Genomic DNA, 20,734 nt, shown 5'->3' with positions numbered 1-20,734 from the left:
GGAATGTTGTCAAAAAATTTCAGCGTTCTATCTTTTATAGGAGCTGAGTAAATCCCATTTCCCCCATAGCGTTACGGACTGACGGACTGACTGAATGACTGACGGACGGACGGACGGACAAAGTGAATTATAGAGTAGCTTCGCTACTAAAAATTTAAACAATGCACAACGTAAATTCTTTTGCATTTGAAAATAAAAACCGAATGAAAAAACACATTTTTACAAAAATCTAATTACTTTTAGTAAATTGTCAAAGTTTTAAGTTTTCCTGTATAGGCAAACCTATTACTAGGTTAAGAACATAGACGTCAAAGGGGGGGGGGGGATAATGGGGTGATTACCCCCCCAAAAAAAATTTTGGATTTTCAATTTTTACCCCCCCCCCCCCAAAAAAAAGCTTGGATGCCCCTGGTTAAGAAACAGATAATTCACAGAAGGAATTATTTTGTTTATTATCATTGGGGATGAACGTTTACTTTTAGTTCATTGTCTTACCCATTAATATCCCTGCCATGATTTAACCTCACAAGGAAAAGAATATAGACTTGATATAAAAATATGCAGAATAAGCGTCTTTTTATCTAAAAGCAGTAAGATTAGAAATACATGAGTGGATATAGAATATATGTGGATATATTATTATTGACAGGAGATTTTTTTTCAATTTATGTTGCTAACATGAACCTCATTTATTGGTTAGTTTGTTCATAAATTAGGAGGGGAGAGAATAGGGCAAAGGGGGTGAATTTGGGATATCGTTATTTTAGACAGCTGCGAGTATCAATTTATTAAAGTACATGAAATTCAGGTGCAACATCCAGGTAATAGTATATCGATTATTACATGCTTGATAGAATAAGCAGGAAAAACGTGAATCTATTTAGGCGTAAGAAAAGGTTATGTATGGGGGTGTCAACATTCCCATTTAAATTGAAATTTGTGAGGTCTTTGTTTCCATTTTAACCCCCCTATAGGTTATACCTTCCGTAGTCCTCCCCCCTTCCCCCGTTGAAACACTGTGCACACCATTTTTTTTGACAAAATTGTCCTCGTTTGCATTATAAAAAGTAGTAAGTTTTTTGTCTGAAGCTTATGATTTTAATAAATAATTAACTTTTTTAGGCAAGATTCATATAGGTCCTTTAGGCTATTTCATTTTAGGGTGGTTAAAGGCTTTTTTCTCACCACTTGCTACCCTTTTAGTTTTGAATGCCAAGTCCCGATATGCTAGGGACGTAGCCGCAAGTAAGATAAAAAGAAAGCTAATGTACATGTACATGTCTAAAAACAAAGCAATTTCAAGGGCCTGGCTTAGTAGAGCAACTATTTTTTTTCTTCTTCCCAACTCTGTTTGTCCTGTTCATAAAAAGTCTTTGTAAATAATTCAAACTTGTGCATTTAAGAGCTGAATTTATTAATAGGAAATCCATATGTAAAATTTAACAACAACGATTTTTGTTTCTAAAAGTGTAAAATACATTACATCATATTACAGACAGCTTTCCGCGGATATTAAAATGAAAAATTATAAGATTAAAACTAGTTTTTTTTAGCCCTGAGGGGTCGAAGGCCCGGGCTAACAGAACCAATAATAGGTATATAGTTTTTTTATTATTCGTGAAAAAACGCGATGATATACATGATTTTTTATATGTCTGAGAACCGGTTCTAAACCAGGTCCTTTGAGGTCCTTTGTGAAAGGGTAAACTCTATATTCCTCTTTTTCAAAAAGAAATTATGTGAAAGAGAAGCTTCACCATCAACACAATATAACACACAAAAAGAACAACAGTATGCTTTGAAAGGAGGGAGGGGACAAACAATGCTTGTTTTCTTAATGTACAACTATTCTTTTCCAACAAAAAATGAACTAATCTACCATATAGTAGATTTAAAAAAAAAATATTAAAACTCATTATCATATCCCTCATTACCTGAGGCTTGCTTCTGAGGTCATAGTAAATGTATATAGAGCAAAACAAGACTATCTTAAACCCATAGGATTTTTTTACTGGATAGCTTTTAAAATTTTTTTAATATAATAAAAAATTGCTTTACCTATATTTTTCTTAAAAAGTCATAATATACACATTTGTTTCTATTGAAATATATGATTCATAATCCATTTGCTATAGTTCTATTTTAAGATTGAAAAGCTAGGCTGCAGGCAAGGAAACTGTGCAGTGTACAGGTCTGGCCTGTCATGCCAGCAAGCTTGCCTGTGGCCGCTTTGCCAGGTAAAAAAAATACTCGAAAAATTGGCATCAGTTACAGATATAATAAGCTATAAAAATCAGCCTAAATCTAAATATTTTTGCATTAGTATTTATATTTTTCAGTAAAATTATTTAATTTTAAAGAATTACGTAATTGTAAAGGATGCAAGAATAAGATAGATGGTAAACACGAGGGCATAATGCATGCGTGGCTTTGACCGCTCAAACCTCGCAGGCAAGCCTCCATATTTTTAGCTCCTACCCAATTTTATTCTTTATCTCCAACCCCCCACCCCCTTTCCCCCTTATTCTACTCTTTGCCCCTTAAGTTCTACCTTTTTCTCTCTCTATTTTCCCTTTTTTGTGTGTGTATGAACCTTGCCCTTTTTTCCGCTGAACAGGGCTGCGTAAAAAAGTGTACTTTTAGCTTAATATAACACATGTTCTTTTTCTACACGCATGCATATTTATCATCCTTACAATAAAGTATCAGGATATGTGTTTGTCTGTCTGTGTGTCTGTCTGTTTGTTTATACCGAATGATCTCGGTAACCGCTGAACCGATCAGGTTCTCCTTAACATGGTAGCTTCTCATAGGTCCCGGGAAGGTTTATAACTATTATTTTTTACCTTTTCTTTTATAATCTAAAATAATAAATTGGGTAATCAAATTCGACTCTCCCCTCCTCAAGTACACCTAGAGGCCTCTAGGGGCGTAGCTAAAGTAACATGATGTTTGTCTGTACCGAAGAATCTCGCTGACCGCCAAACCGATATGATTCTCCTGAAGCTTCTTATTTGTTTAGGAAAGATTTTAAACTAATTTGGGAGAGGGTATCTTTTTCCTCCCGATAAAAAATATTCTTTAATTTTAAAAAAAATCATGAAATGAAAACGGAAGAGGGGGGGAGAGTCGACTTATCTTGCCCCCCCCCCCCTCCACCAAATTGCCCCATGAGTTTTCTTCTAGGGTCGTAGTCGCTAGTATAGTAACAGGATGTCTCTCTAAGTATGGTAAGTCCGCTAAGATCTCGTAAACGGCTGGACGACTGTTCCATAATTTTCAGCAAAGTTTAAATTTTAGTTCTGAATAGGTATTGGGCGGGCAAATACCACTGAACCCACGGGTCCTGTCATGGTTTTAGCTATTTTCCATAAAAGAAAGGTTAAACAAGGATTGAAATCGAAGTAAGAATTTAACAAGACTAAATCCATAAGCTTTACTTAAAAAACATATTTTCTTTAAATAAATTTAAGTGTATCATACAGAAAATTCAAAATAATCCCAAAAAATGTTCAAAAATCACGGAATCTGCGATTTAAATTTAGAAAATTACTAGGCGGAACCAATTTCATGAATGTTGTCAGGGTGGGTACATTGGACTTTATACTAGAAGTCCTCACACTTTTAGAAGCATGTTCTCTCATTGGTTAGTCTAAAAACTTTTGGGACTTCTTTTTGAATATTGTAGTTTATAACTAGAGGTGTCCAAACTCTTCCACCAATAATTTTAAATTACAGAAGGGGTAATGTTGTTTATCTTTATTGGGTATGTACATTTATTTATCATTCATTGTCTTATCCCTTAAGATCCCTGAAATGTTTGACAATTATGTAAGCTCAGTTCACACAATACAACAAGGATGACAACATCCATGAAAAAGCGCAGCTTAAAAAATCCTACAATCAAACAAACAGACATGAAAAATGAATAAACTGAATTTGTAGTTAATCTTTAATAAAATGGCTAAAATACATATATTCAAAAAAAATAAAATAAAAAAATATTACTCAATATCAAAATTAGTGATTTATTTTATTGATAATATTATTCTAAATTCATTAAGGAGCTAAGCATTTACTTTCGTTTTAAAGGATTTTACTATGACATTTCACCTCAAGCTTGTTATTGCTGCGCTAATTATGAATATAATTGTCTCCATATTTTAACGTTTTTATGAAATTACTGCTTGAAAAGTCTCACTGGCGTTGGAAATGAAATAGGCTGATATTTTAGGGATAAGCCAATGGACAAAAATATACTTTCCCAAGGATGCTAAACTAAATTACCACATCTGTAATTTGATATTTTTGGTTGAAATTCTTGGACACTTCTAGTTTGAAACAAACAATTTAAAATTTGAAGAAGTACCCAAAGGTTTTAGCTAATTTTGGATACCAGTGTAGTTTAATGTCCCTTCTATCCATATAAAAGAAGAGAAAAATAGTTGAATATCTTTTATTTCAAAATTAAATTCTTCTTCAATTTCTAGATCTTTTTTTATGTAAACTAATTTTAAGTTTGATATTCAATAAAAAGGTTCAGATTATAGTTTGATATACTTTATACCAATATGTAACGTTTATTTTGAGGGGAAAAATCTCTAGGATGGCTAAACCGATAAAATTGTTCTTTTCAGTAAAGCTATTTATATCCCCTTGGTTAGCTTTAGGCTAGTTGATGAAGAGCCTAAACGATTACTTTAGATGCTAGGGCTAAAAGATTAGTCACTTTGTCACTTAAATAAATTAATTCAAACCTTTTTAAAACAATTTTTCATTTTATTTATCAATATGATTAGCACTATTCCATAATATAATATGTACTGAAAGAAATAATTTCATACAATTCTCTTTTCAAGTTTATCTTTTATGACAAATGTTAAATTTCAGCCAAAAAATATTTATTAATATGTTTGTTAACATTACACTTTTACAATTAAATAATTATTTTATATTCCAAACAGTGTTTTTCTTTCTAATGTAAAGGAATAAGTTTCTTTTAAAAAAAATATTATTTATTTTTTTGCCAATCATTTTATAAAACATCAATAAAATTTTCTTTTTTATACGAACAATATTTTCTTTTATGGCTTTCAAGTGTGTTTGTTTGATATATAAAACATGATACATAAAATAATAATAAACAAGGATGACAGCTCTGAAATGGTAGGACAAACGAACATTAATACTTGTATAATGTAAGAACTTATTAAGCAGAATTAAAAAATTTTTTAATTTGCCGCCAATATAAACCAATCAGGTTTCTCTTTGCTACAATACCAGCGTATTATTGGATGTTATTTTGCAAAAGAGGAACGCAATTGGTTCAGAAAATTAAAATTATTGTTTATTGAGGCAATAGATATATTATTACTTGGATGTTGCACCAGCTTTTTATATACTCTGATAAAGTGATGCTCACAGCTGGCTAAGATAATAATACCCCATCCACCACCTTTACCCCATCCCCTCACCTTTAACTGAATGAACGAACTGGCCAATAAATGAGGTCTATCTTAGCAAGCTAAATTCAAGTAAAATTTTCTCCTGTCATTATATCCACGTATATCCTACATCCATTATAGAGGTCGTATCCATTTTCAGACGGACGTTTCGAAAAATGAATTATAGAGTAAATTCACTCCTAAAAACATGTGACAAAAAAATCATTTATTTTCATCTCCATACTTATTATACACTAAAAGGTGTTTTATAATAGAATAAAATAAATAAAATAGATTTTTTCTTTCTGTATTTCTCTCTCATAATTAAATAAAAATTTGTATAAAATGTAAAAAAACTGTATAAAAAATCCCAATGACGAAATTTTTTTTGTTCATCCTAAAGTTTATTGAACAATTACTTTGAAAGATTGATTTTATATTTATGTTTTCTTCTTAAACTGAGGAACTAAAGGATGTTTCATAAAATTAAACCTTTAAAATTATTCATAACAAGGAAAATCTACACAAGAAATTCCCTATATGCTTAAATACTTCAATAGATAAACATACTTTAGATTCATTTTAATTTACACTTATAGACAAAGAAAAGCCGACAAGCATATAAGAAATCACTTTTTTCCAAATTCTCAGGCGGACAGAGGGAGAATAGGGTTTATTATTATATTTGTAAGAGGAATCTACTCAAATAAATTAGTATCTATCCCAAATAAGAGCCAAGAAAATTTAATTTTCTAAATAGCATGATCTTCAGGGATAAGACATTAGCCGATAAATTGATGTACATACCCAAGATTCTAAAGTTGTTAGGCCAATGAATAAGAAAACGCTATCATAAAACTATGGAGACTAGTGTAATAAACAGCCCATAGTTCCCTCCCTGACGAATTGTAATAAAGCTAAACAATTTTATACTGAAAAGTGATTTTAAAGACATCCTTAATTTTTTATCAAATTTGTACATTTTTTTCATATCTGATGTACTATTTAATGTGTCAATTAGATTTATTAAATGATATTTGAGATTTCTAAGACATTTTACTTAAATAATATTTTCTACAGGGAGGGAGAAGATATTAAACTGTAAATAACACTAGTCCCCAAAGTAATATATCCACGATTTCTCATTCGTTGTCTTGAAAACTTTAAGTATTTTTATTAAATTGTAATTTGTTTGTACCTAACTTATAGTGTTCAAATTGTTAAGCCAAATAATTCAAATCTTTTGGAAATGTACATCAATTTATCAACAATTGTCTTTTCCCTTACGATTGATGTATTCTTAACAAACAAACCCATAAATAACAATTGGGAGTAGTCCCTTTCGTGGCAGCGCCCCTTAAGGGGCGATTCGTCGTATTTTTGAAATGGCTTTTTATAGGTTATTTTAGGTTATATTGGGTTAGGTGATTGCCCCACAGGGTTAGGCAATTGGCCCCGCAGGGTTAGAGCCCCCCACAGGGGCTAGAAATAGGAGAAAAGCTACTGTGAAAAATTCGAAGAATCGCCCCTTAAGGTGCGTTGCCACGAAAGGGACTATACCCTAACAATTTACTAAATAATAAAAACATATAAAGTTAGTTAAAGAGTAGATGCTCATTGATCATAAAAATATTTTAGACAACTATCTTTAAATAATAACGAAATAATTGAAAAATAGTTAATCTAAATTGGATGTAATTTTAAGCTTTTAAAAAGCCAGTGTCTTATGTCTAATTAAATCATTTTAAATGTTCTCTTTTTTAAGACATTAACCTATTTTTCGGGGAGGGGAAAGATTATGTTTCTATAACTCTATGTTTTCAAATAATTTTAAAGCTACAAAATGCAAAATTTAAAAAGTTTTTTTTTGTGGGGAATATTCATCCTCAATTGTCCTAACCCTTTTTCCCTGAGTGTCCCAAAAAAGTTAATGAACAGGATTTTAAAATGACGCATTTCCAGAACTGTCCAGTTCAAAGTTTTGTAACACTTTTTTTTTGAAAGAGCGGCTACTCTATAACTGTAAGTACAAACAAAATATTGCCTGTAGAAAAAAAATGTATAAGAATAGAGGGGATGAGAGTCAAATAGCTGTAATTCAACATTTGTCAGCTTGCACTACATGCTTAAACATTTTTGATTTTTTTTGGGACCAACGTAATAAATATGAAATTAATGAGGTATTTTCTTTTTCCTGCATAAATTTCACAATTACTCAAAATTACATTTATTAAGCATTGTCTTTAAACCTTTAAAACAAAACTGTCTGCAAAATTAGGGGTCATTGAGGAATCAGGGATACTTATAAATATATTGTTTATCAACACGAATTTCTTTAAACTAAAATAAAAGATTATTTTCTTGTGTTTGAATATTCTATATCAATTCTTCTGGACATCTAGTAATACTTTACATATCTTATAGTGCTAAAATAATAATTAAACAAAGAAGCTTTTTCATTGTTTATTGGCTGTATTTAAAAAACAACTATACTTTCTTTGTGTAAAATAGTATCGGCTTGTCCTCAGGGATCTAAAAGGATAAGACAATAGCCGATAAATTGAAGTACATTTTGAAGTAAATTTTGATTAGTTGGTTCATTGAGTTGAGTATCCAAACGTTTCAATTACTAATTGTAATCTACAGTATAAGGGATAATTTTGGATTGGATTGTACATCAATTTATCGGCCATTATCTTATCCCTGGGTCATGTGTAGAACAAGGAAAATTTTGTCCATACGAAACATAGCAATAGCAAAACTTCTACAAATACATGTTCTTAATCATTAAAGTTAGATATAACAAAAAAATAGAAATCTACAAACAAGAAAACGTTAAGAAGGGCACAAAAATGTTTTTTTTTCTTCTCTTTGATAATTCATCTAAAATTGCATGTGGATATGGTTAAAGACAGACATAGTTTCAGTTTGTTTTCTGTAAAGAAAATTTATATTTTGAAATTTGACCCATTTGAATGCACCTTTTTCTAATACAAGAACGACAATATTCAATTTTGAACAGTTGTCTATACATGTGTAATAATCGTATAAAAGTAAAATGTCTGTCTGTCTGTCTGTCTGTGTGACTGTCTGTACCTAAGAATCTTGAAAACCGTTGAACTAATATGGTTCTCCTTTACAATGTACCTTCTCATTTATCCTGGAGAGGTTTATAACTATTTTTTGGGAGGGTACAAACACTCTCCCAAGAGAAATCGCTCCTAAAAAATTGGCCTGCCCCCCCCCTCAAGACAGTAAACTGTGGAAATTTCAAAAATATATATAAGTAATTTTTTTGAAAGCTCACGCGTTAAATTACATTTTTAAGGGGTTACATAAAATTTTCAAAAGTTCAAATCTTGCAGTTTTTAGAAGTTAAGCTACTCTACAAGTGTTATTTACACCAATATCTAACACCAATAAAAATCCGATTTACAATCTACTTGATCCGTTGGTCTGTCAGTTGGGCTACAAAAAACAAAAATATAATGTCCATTCACTCTTTTTATGATCTCTTAACATCTGCTTTAAATATCTCTTTGAACGTTTGTCTAGCCGTGAATATTAGTGCTATGCTAATTTGTATTTTATGTTTTTATCCTTGTTTTTTCATTAGTATGTTATGAAATTTATGAAAAATAGAAAGGAGTCAGGTCAGTTAAAATCATCAGACTCAAATATCTTTTTATGAAAGATATTATTTTTAATTGGTGAAGCTACTCTATAATATATATAATTAAAGATAGGAGGCTGATATGTCATGAAGCATAATCAAAAAAAACATCCATACAGTCAGACTGATTTAAGAATCTGTTTAGCCGCTTTTTATCATATACTTCTAATTTTCAACACTTTTTAAAAATACAGTGTACTTTTTGATAGCACAACTTTGAACTTTTCTAAAAATGCCGCCAAAAAGTCTCTTTGTCAAAACCATCCAATGATACACTGGTATCTTGAAAAGGAGAAGCGTGATTGGTTCATTTTAGCGGCAATTTTTTAAATTCAAAGTTGTATCATTACATTGTGTTTAGTTTCACAGGGATCTAAAGGGATAAGCCAATGGCCGGCAAATTGATGTACATCTACAATGACAATACTAAAAATTATCCCTTCTGTAGAAAACAATTATTAGTTGAAACATTTGGACACTCAACTTGATGAACTAACCAATCATAATTCAAGAAAAGTCCCCAAAGTTGTCAAGCCAACGAAAAAGAAAATGTTACTTTAAAAGTTTATGGGGACCAGCGTAATAAACAGCCCAATGTCCCCTCCCTCCCGTTTCATGACATAAAAAGAATACAAATGTCTGATTATAATAAGAATGGATGTAGATTACAGATTACAGGGGAAAAGTTGTCGTAAATTTAGCTTGCTTTCATGGAACCTTTATTGGTCAGTTTCTTCATCCAGTAGGAATGGAAGGGATGGGGTATAGGGAGTGGAAGGAGAGAATCGTTATTTTAGCCCGTTGCAACTTTCATTTTGTTAGTGACCATAAAAATCTGGTGTAAATATCCAAGTAAAAATCCAAGTAATAATATATACAATATATTTAGTTAGTATTTTTATCATTTCCGTTGCATTATTTTCCCATGCATATAATTTATTTATTAGTAGCGAAGCTAATCTATAATTCGAAATGTCCGTCCGTCCGTCTGAGACATAAAGGGGGAGACGTGATTTTCTAGGCTCCTACAAAAGATAGAGCTGAAATTTTCAGGGATTAATTATGTTAACAGTCTTCATATTATCACCAAGTTTCATTAAAATTCGCCAGTTGGTTAAGGAAGAGATAAATTACAAAACAGATGATAATAAACAAAATTACTTCTTGTTAGTTTAGTAGTTTGAGCACAACTAGTATGTAACCAATCAACCAAAATTGAATAAAATTACCCAAAGTTTTCTAGTCAAGAAATAAGATAACGTAGTTATAAAACATTGAGTACCAGTTAATTTACTGTCCCATGTCTCCTCCCTTCAGGGATATTTTTATAACAATTAAAAATCTAATTTTCCTGCATTTGAAATTAAAATCTAGGAAAGACAAATTTTCATGGTTTATGATTTTTAAGAGAACAGCGGTTTCCGTATATGTTATATCGCTTTTTTATGACATAGTAATTCTAAGTTAGGTTCGATGATAATTAAACTGTCATTTTACTTATATAAAACATTTAAGAAACCACAACAAAATATTAGTATGTTTAAAATTATATATGTATTATTTTTTACATGTAGTTTTTGAATAGTAGATGTAACTTAGAATCAAGTCTTTTCAAATTGATAATTCTCATATAAATTAAGGTTTTTTATGATAAACAAAATTATCCCTTCTGTAGATTAAAATTATTAATTTTAAAAAATGGACAACTGATCAAGAATTTGAAGAATATAATTCAAAGGCAACGATTTAGAGAACCTATTTAGAAAACTTTGGGTATCAGTAAAAAAAATTTATATTACCTCTGATTCCGATTGGTCTATAGCTGACTTTTCTAGAGTTTTACGCAACGCATTTCCGTTGTAGTAAAAAAGTAATTAAGGTAGCAACAGACAATGTACACAAGTACCCAGTGAAAACTGTGTCAGATACCTAGTAGTCACAAAATGTACGCTAGTTTTAAAAATAAAAGAACAAATTCCTTAATATATTTTGTCTTCTGTCTGAAGCTAAAGATCTTGGAAATGCTGAAATGTTAGTACTTTTCTGGGAGGCTTAGGGGTGGTTTTAGGCTATTTCTTGAACCACTCTGCCTTACCCTAGAGGCTAGGGGGAAGCTTTAAATATATAATTTTACTTTTTTCATCTAAAAAAACATTTTAAAATATTAGTAAATGCTGTAATTTTGAGTCTTGATTTGTCTAACGTTTGTTGGCTATTATGTAATAAAATATTTTGATATTTTGATAGAATTATCTAAAGCTTTTAACGATAGCTAAAAAAGAAGAAAGTTTTCTTAACCATTAAGTTTTTAATAACCTTATTAAAAGTGAAGCCTTTATATATTTAGGACTTCAGTCCTTTTGTACATTCATAACGGAAAACTTAATTTAGACATGTTAGAACCGTCCTATCAACTTGATTTTGTTAGTACACTGCATGATAGACTCGAAATAAAGTATTACCAAACTTTACCAATAAACTGTAAACAAATATGATAAATATACAAGCACAATAACAAGTTAATGTTGAATTTCAATTCCTTCTCGTCCCTTCTTAAGCATAAAATGAATTTGAAAATTTTGAAAATAGATTTTAATTTCCTTATAAGGATGTTGTTTTTATATGTCGTCTTTATGACAGGTAAATATTTTATAAATATATTTCTTAAATTATATATAAAAGAAAATATTATACAATAATGTCAAATTAAATTAAAAGTATTTCAACTTGTTTTATTTTTTTTGGTACTAAACTCATCCCTGACTTGAATGAGAGAAAAAGTTTATTTTGAATCAGATTGCAGATAGAACATAATAATAAAATACACAATAGTCTCTTTGTGAGTTTAAATTTATAACATTATTTTTTGTTAATGAATTAATGAAAATTATTTTGTTTAAAATTTGACTAAATGACATCTCGTATAATATACTTTACATTCCATCTTAAAAATAAATCTGTAAGGTGTATATATATGTTTAGATATCTGTAAACCACCAATTTATGACTATTGATTTTTGATCAGCTGTAGGTTTCAATACTAGATGTTTTTTTAAGTAGCGCAGCTACTCTAAATCTAGAGAATAAATCTAATTTTGCTTAGAATTTACTTTTAGGTGTTTTAAACATTGTAAATTAAAGATTTTATTTTAATAATTAATATTTTACAACAATATCTTCTAAAAACTGTGAGGAAGTTTGATAAAATTACGTTTATTTTGCAAGCTTGTTTGAAAATATTTCATTATTTTTATAATTCTGACAAAATAGATTTTCTGTTTAAATAAATAACATAGCCACAAAAAGGTTTAAGTAGTTATTGAAATATTCTATTACTATTCTTGCTAATTAAATATTCGTTAACTATGTTTAATTTGCATTTTTAAAATAGACAAGTATTTTTCAAAGGCTCTAGATAAATTTTGATTAATTTCGATTTTTGATTTTTAAAATTTTTTAAAAAATCTGCAAGAATATGCATGTCTATTCAAAGAATAGATTATATAAAAAACAAAATTAAACATATTCAGGCTATCAAAAAGAAAAAATTATTCTTTTTTACCATTAAATCGCAAATATTTAAAATCATTAGATTTTAAGCTTATTTTGCATGGAAACACATTTTTTTAGTTATTTTTTCTCAACAATGGATCTTAAATGATTATTACTGAAAACTTTTATGAAAATGTTATTATCCAAAACTTCAAATAAAGGAAATAATTGCCGTTTGCAAAAATGTGTGCAAAAAGTTGCCAATATCTCGTTAGAAGGGACTTAATGGATTTGAATTCTTACTGCTTATGAGTTAGTGGACTATAAACTATTAAAAAAGTATCACTTTAAGGTGAAATTTTGAGGGTCAACTTTTTTTCTTTAAAAATTCGCAGTGAGTAGTGATTCCTTGGACGACCAATTACAAAGCTATAAGCGAATCTTCACTTTAATCAAGTCCTAAAAATTTAAGTATGTCCTTTAAAATTATCTTGCTTTTAAGCAATTTTGCAACAATTTGCTTACATTCTTCAAGTGTTAATATTCGTTTGTCTCACAGTCTTATTTCTTAATCTTTACTTTTTAAATGATACTTGTTTTAAAAATGTAATTGAAAAGTATTTTATTGTATTGTGAGGGCGTTCACCCCAGCCACATATTGCATTAGGATTATAAACCACTTAAAAATATATTCTACATATTTACCGGGTGTACTAATTCAATTGGTAAAAATTGCTTTAAAAACCCAGGGAGGTAGGGGACAATGAATAGTAAATTATTCTGGTACCTAAAGTTTTAAATTCATTCTCTCTTTAAAACGTTGGGTATTTTTTAAAAATCTTGAATGGTTAGTTCATATTAGCAGTGTCAAAACTTTTCAAAAATAGAAATCCATGAAAATATTTGAAATCGTCGAATGTTTTTATAAAAATCATATAATTTTGATATTTGTAAAGTTCATTAATGTAGCAATATTATTAGCAATATTTATGAAAAAAAGTATATTTACTTAAATTACATTACAAATTCAGTATTATTATTATTCTAAGCCAACTGTAGCCTTCTTAAATCAGAATTGACTTTATTATCACTTTAACGTCTTTTAGTACATTTTTCATATAGCACCCTGTACCCTATGTTCATATAAGTATTATTTATTTAGTACAAATGTATTATGGATGTATTTAAAAACGCATTGTCATTTACATCAATTATGTTTGAAAATCGAATGGATATAGTATACGTGGATATATTGACAGGGGAAAATTTGTCGGTAATTTTGGTTGCTACAATGGTCCTCATTTTTTGGTCTGTTCGTTTAGCTTGAAGGAGGGAAAGGAATTGGTAGAAAGGGTGCATGGATGGTGTCGTTAATTTATACAGCGGGGAATATCACTTTATTAGAGTACATGAAAATTTTTTTGCAACATCCAAGTAATAATATATCGATCGAAATTCAAAACGATAATAAAACTGCTTTCTATTTTGGAAAAATTTGTAGATTGAATAATATCATTAGAAAACCACATTTACTCATATTATTGCTGCGCCCTTTGCATCTAGAGGCTTCTATTCATAGAGGAAGTAGTGAAGGCGCGTAAAAATAGCCTAAAACATCCCAAGACTTGAATTTAAAGATAAGATTTAAGGCTAAAACTATACTTTCAATACATAATTAATAATGTTTATTTGTCCCAAAGTTTGATATGATGAGTTTCACTTTTATGGATGTTGTCATCCTTGTAAAATATTAAGAAAATTGCGAAGCGCTGGAAAGTGTCATGTGTGACGTCATAAAAATACGTCTCAATCCATCTGTTTTTTCCTTATCTGAGGGTTTCCTTTCCCACTTCTACCCTCATCTCTCCTTTTTAGAAGTATTTTTTGACATCACACATGACACTTTCCAACGCTTTGAAAATGACTGTTACTTGCCTTTTTGACAATAAAGTTGAATGGCTTGGTGAGCACTTCTTTGTCAGTTGTCACCACCATCTTTATGGAGACAAGTAGTCACTCCTACAAAAATTTTGAATTAGCATAAAATTTGAGGGACTTAAAGGGATAAGACAGTAGCCGTTAAATTGTTGTACATCCCTAAGTATGATACACAAAATACCCTTTTGTAGGTTACAATTAGTGGTTGAAACGTTTGGACAACCAACCTTATTAACCGACCATTCAAAATTCAAACAAGTCGGCAAAGTCGAAAAAGAATACTTTATTTTAAAACTTGTTTGACTAGTGTAATAAACAGCCTTGATATTTATTTTAATATTTGTGAAAAATTGTCTATTATACGATACGATCCATGATTTTTCAGTATGGCTTAGAACCGGTTCTAATAAGCTGAAATAAATCAGATTCGGGGCAATACTTTCTATTAAAAAATTACCTGAATTTTCTTTTGTTTTACACTTTCTGTTGAAATCTTATTCTGAAACAAAAAATAAAATCCTTTAAATTCCAATGCATTTGTGAACAATGGATTTAGTCATTATTCTCAAAAATTTAGATATCTTTTTTAAAATCCAGAAAAAGTTACCGATTTTTTTTATGTTCAGTTTAGGTTAAGGTTAGGGCAGACCTTAATACAAAGAATCTCGTATATGGATAGGGCCCCCACAGGAGCTAGAAAATGTTTTAAAATACAAAATTATGGGAAGCTCTAAAAGTATTTTATATTGAGAGAAAAAAAGTTATAAAAAATAATGTAATCCTATCACAGGAAAAAGGTAAAAAGAAAATATCATTTAGAAAGAGGTCTAAAAAGACACCTTAAATGATATAGCCCAAATTCTAATTTTAACTAATATGCCATAAAAAAACTAACTTTGTAATTTTAAAATTATCAACAAAGACTGCACAATTAAAATGTGATCGATTTTTCATGAAAATTTTTTAAGAACTATGTAGATGAAATCCGATCTCAAAATTGACCTTTTTGCACATATGTACATATACAGATTTTGTATGATTATTTTAAAGCCAGATATGGATTAATTAAAAAAAAAGAATATTTCAAATAACCTAAAATCCAATTTTTTTAATATAAATTTATATATGAAGGATTTTTCTGCTTTTTGTTGTGTTGGCGTCTGTAAGAGAAGAGAATAACTGAAGAGAAATGTACATAACATTGCCGGTATATACACAAAAATTAATCTCCATGTCTCTCTCCCCTCTACACCTCTACCCATATCTCCCTCTACTCTTTCTCTATCTCTCTCTCCCTCTGTCTCTTTCTCTCTTTCTCTCTCTCTCTCTCTCTCTGGCTCTCTGTAATAAAGTCACTCTGTATCTGTCTATCATTTTTCTCTAAACGCTTTTACGGCCAGAGAAAATCATAGAGGAGAAAAAGCTTTTAGGGAGGTGTAATAAATATAGACAATCTAGACACACAATCTCTTGAAAGGACCAGTAGGGTCATAGTGTAGTAATATTCTGACTACATTAATGATTAGAAAGTGTACACACATTGGTACGAAAAGGCTGTTATTTTTTATATTTCGTTCATATAGTAAGTCAGCTTTAAATAGTTAAATTTCTTGGAATAAATCTTTTCTTTAGAAAATTATACAGTGAAAAATTTGAAGCTCGTAATATTGAATTGAATTATATGGATCTAAATAAATACAAAAATCTTCGCCTGCTAGAAATTCCATTTTAAATTTGACTATTTGACCATCTAAGGTAATAACTCTATTAGTGGGTGGCTATAAAAAGGCAAGGGCTTAAAGGGGTAAAGCTTTTTCAGGGCAAAATGGGTTGAAAATAAAGGGAGGTGGGTATGTAGTGGGAAGGGGGAGTATGTAAAAGGGGAGAAAATTGAACGGAGGCAGAGAAAGATAGAGATTTTTAAATAGAATAGATAGATAGTCAAAAATGAGAGCTAAAGATAGATGGATAGAGAAAGAGGTAAGGGAGGGAGGGGAGGGGGAGACTAGTTATTTATCATATTTTCGTAATATTGTGAATGCTAGAAAGGATATTAAAATTATTTCAACAATTTTGGTCATGTGATCAAAATTTGAATTTTCCTTCTACTATTGCCCCTCTGGGGGCGAAGTAGGTGGAAATTTAAATTTTTGTCACTTGACCTTAATATTGGTGAAATAATTTTGAATGACCTTTCTTGTATAAGCAATATTAATAAAATATGATACTTGGTTTTGTCTCATTCTCTATCTTTTTCTTAAATTCAAAAAAGTCTATCAAAAAATTTACATCATCTAAGGGTGAACAATAAATATCTCTGTCTATTATTTTTCTCTATATTTCTTCCCCCTCCCCCCTCCCTCACTTTTCTGTCTATTTCCTTCTCTCTCTCCTCCTCTTTTGTACATTCATTTATACAATAGAGATAACCTAGAGACAGCACAAGGGAATTTTGTTTACATTATGTATCAGCTATAAATTGTTGAATATCTTAGGTTAAATCTTTCCTTGGGTGAAATATTTGAAGAAAATATTTCTTCCATCATATAATGTGAAGCGTATGACACAACATATAATAAGTTAGTTATAAATAATTTAATTTCTTATAATAAAGTTATCTTTCTAAAAATTATATCATTGCAAAATTTAGTTGCAAATAATGTTGCCTATAGGGCTGTATTTCATATACAACAAAAAGTGAACAAAGGTTTCTTTTTAAGAAAAAAATGGGGTCAGATTGACCATCTATGTCTAATGTTTATACCCACATCAAATATTAAATTATAACAATGTACAGTAGAGTGGATCAATTTTGGACATTGAATTTGTAATCAACATCTACAGTTTAAACGTCATATAAGAAACCTAAATATAAAAAAATTGATTTTGTCCTTGAGGGGAAATGGGGGGAAGGTGTTTCCATGCATTAAAAATTTTAGAAGTTTATTCTGGAGGTGCAACTTTTTTTCTTTCAAAGTATTGCTTTATGCATCTTTTTGAATTTGTCTTGTTGATTGATATAAGAATATCAAATTGGTTTTAAAAAATATTCATCCAAGCATGAAAAATCTTAAATTAAATGTAAAATCTCTTGGTTTTTAAATTTATTTATGGATTTTTCTTGCTAGGATCAATAGTTTTAAAAACAGATTTTTTATTCTTATTCTACTCTTCAAGACAAAATTGGGAAGGTGCATAAAGCTATACTTTGAAAGAAAAATAATTGCCCCCCCCCCCCAAAAAAAAATAAAATTCTCCCCACAAGTGTCTTTCTAAAAGTTTACATGCATCAGAGAGCCTCCCCATTATTCAAAATATTTTCTTTTCATTTTTTGGTCTCTTATATGATGTTCAGACAGAAAGTGTATGTAGCACATTTAAAATTAGAAAATCATTGAAAATTAAGCCACTCTAATTTACAGCATTTATTTCTTCAATTCCACAGTACAAAATTATTCCTGTATTTAAATTTAACATATCATATAGGAAAAAATATTCTTGTATTTAAAATTAAAAATCATGTTGGAATTTTTTTTTAAATTTTTTTAATAATGTACAGCAAATTATTTCCTTTTTATCTCATGTTTTGAAATTTATAAGATAGTTAGATTAAATTACAGAAATAATGAAAGATTTAAAGAAGAGAGCGTCAGGGGGGGGGGTCGAGGGGGGTTTCCCCCCTCAGGAGAGGGGGGGTTGAGGGGGGTCTCCCCCCTCAGAAAAAGCTTGGGCTTAAATCTTCAACAAATAAAGAAAACAAAATTATTTTAAAAATTTCTTTTTTATGTTAAATATTATTATTTTTGTGACACTTGATTTTGAATGACAAAAAATGTATGAAATGTTAAATTAGAAATCAATAATGATGTTGGAAAATTTATTCTCCTTTTATACTTTGAAAAAAGGAATTGACAAAAAATAATAATTTTTATTCCAAACTTTTAAAACAGCATGCCTATTTCTTATTGGTTGACACTCGAATTAAAATAAAATAATGAATATTATTTCAAGACCAGAAATAAATTTGAAATAAATAATTTTCTTTCCCCTATATTTTTTATTCCAAAATGCCAAGAATTAATTTTGAAATAAAATAATTTTCTTTCCAATATTTTTAATCCTTTTTCTTATTGGACGTCATTTTGTGTCCAATGAGAGACTAGTGTTTAAATATTTTAAAGCTTATTACAGCATTTATTTTGAATATGATAATAGCAACATTCTCACATTAAATGTGATAAAATTAGTTATAGAAAAGAGAAAGATAATGTGAGAGATTTTCTCTAAACAAAAATCAGAAAGGGGTGAGAGAGAGAGAGAGGGAGATAGATAGATAGAGAGAGAGAGAGAGAAAGAGAGAGAGAGAGAGAGACAGAGGTAGAGAGAAAGAAAGAGAGAGAGGGAGAGAGAGAGGGAGAGAGAGATAGAGAGAGAGAGAGTTGGGGTGGGGGGGGGGGGGTCGGTTTAGAGAGAGGAAGATAATGTTAGTGATTTCTTTAAACATAAAGAGACATATATTGACTTGGGGAGAAAGAGGGAGAGGGAGAAAGAAAGAAAAGAGAGAGAGAGGGGGGGGGGGAATAGAGGGAGAGAGAGAGAGAGAAAAAAAACATAGATAAAAAAAGGCTTCCTAATAAATGAGAAAGCAAATTATAGAAAAATATTATAGATTTAGTTTTTTGTCCCTATATTGTCTTTTCAAATTTACTGAGTCTTTGTCATTTATTTATTCCTTCTATTGTTTCTCTGCCATGACCTTAGGTTCTTTGCCCCATATAGCCTAAAACCTGAGTATGATTGATAAAAGAACTAGGCTAACAACCCCCTATAATTTCAAAATTGGGAAGGCCTGCCTTTACATTTTTTTCCCACCTAATTTTTTCACTCCCCTCTGTTAAATAGCTGTGCAAGCTTATGTACTCAGCTCTTCAGAAAATTTAAAACCCAAACGCACAAACTCACACACTCCCACGGCCACACACACACAACCGACTACTTTTCAATAAAGGATAGGCATTTTACTTTAAAAATTACATCATTACGAAAGATTTCCTTTCTATAACAATTAATGATCTGGGGCTATAACCCTGCGGGTTCTATACTGAAGTGCCCTAACCCTCTTAGTCAGCCGGCAGTAAGTCAACAAGTAGCAGCAACTCTATTTAAAATTTAAAGCCACCACAGCTGTCAAAATTGCCGGCAGGTAGCATCTGCAAGTAAAGAATTCAATGTCCAAGCTAAATTTGTCAAAAAAGCAAACTTAAAACTACCACAGGACAAGTAGGTATGTTGCATGAAGAATAGAGCCCAATCGGTTAAGCTTCAGACACACGGACAGACATCGTTTTAATTTTTATTATAGACAGTAAAGTTTTTGTCTGTCTCTTAAGATATCATAAACCACTGAACCAATTAAATTCTCCATTTATCGGGACGCTTAACATATGTATATCCTGGGATGGTATCCTGTCCGTATTATCCACCTTCGGATACAAAGCCCCTAGATGTTAGGTTCGCAGCCGAGCGTCGTAATAGAAAGGGACTTTAATTTAATAGTCAAAGATAATAAAATTACTTAAATTTTATCTAATTATAGATATTTAGTTTGTTAAAATTTTGTGTAAGTTTCCATGAGTAATAAAATATTTGCACAAATTTACAGGAATAAAATTTGTTTAAAGTTTTCCATTGCATTGCTTTACTGGAGAAGGTCAGGGATCTAGGGGGATAAGACAATAGCCGAATGATTGATGTTCATCTTAAATAATAAAAGACCAGATACCCCTTCTGTGGATTCTGAGGGAAAGCGTCAATCTGTGTGATGAAATAATATTTTTTGATCTTCTTTAATTATTATTTTTTGGAAAACTTGGGTTGAAATATATACAACCCAAAGAAGTAAACCCTAATATATAATAAAATTATTGGTTAAAACGTTTGAACACAATTAAGTTGAATATAAGTAATGAAATTTTAAAGCTTTTAAGAAATATGATTTTAAACTTTGGGTTCTAATGTGATAAACAGTTGAATGACCCCTCACTCCCTGACATTATCACAAAATATTGATTAAATATGAATTCTACAAAATTTAATATCATGGTTTATTCCATGTTAAGTTGAACCTGGAGGCAGTGGCGTGCACATGTATTGCCAGAGGGGGTGTTTGCGTGGTGCACCGTTGGCT

The 20,734-nt window shown here is 30.3% G+C and overlaps 1 protein-coding gene across 3 annotated transcripts in view; it reads right to left on the bottom strand.

The window, feature by feature from the left end:
* The window catches only part of LOC145305995 (sodium- and chloride-dependent GABA transporter 1-like), a 60,772-nt gene extending 45,636 nt beyond the window's left edge, over positions 1-15,136 (bottom strand). The window contains exons 1-2 of one of the 3 annotated variants that reach the window (XM_080147914.1): positions 15,005-15,136; positions 14,545-14,628 (exon numbers count right to left, since the gene is read on the bottom strand). In XM_080147914.1, coding sequence (XP_080004040.1) covers positions 14,545-14,604 — 60 coding nt within the window. In that variant the 5' untranslated portion in view covers positions 14,605-14,628; positions 15,005-15,136. Of the gene's footprint in view, positions 1-4,757; positions 4,820-14,544; positions 14,629-15,004 lie in introns of those variants that run through there. The other 2 variants (XM_080147915.1, XM_080147916.1) reach the window with 2 other exon arrangements.
* Between the last annotated feature and the right edge of the window lie 5,598 nt (positions 15,137-20,734).

This window comes from Acartia tonsa, chromosome 14 (genome assembly GCF_053477335.1).
Source record: "Acartia tonsa isolate MP-2025a chromosome 14, ASM5347733v1, whole genome shotgun sequence".
Taxonomy (NCBI): domain Eukaryota; kingdom Metazoa; phylum Arthropoda; class Copepoda; order Calanoida; family Acartiidae; genus Acartia; species Acartia tonsa.
Note: the sequence above shows the minus strand (reverse complement) of the source record. Positions and strands in the feature narration are given on the sequence as shown.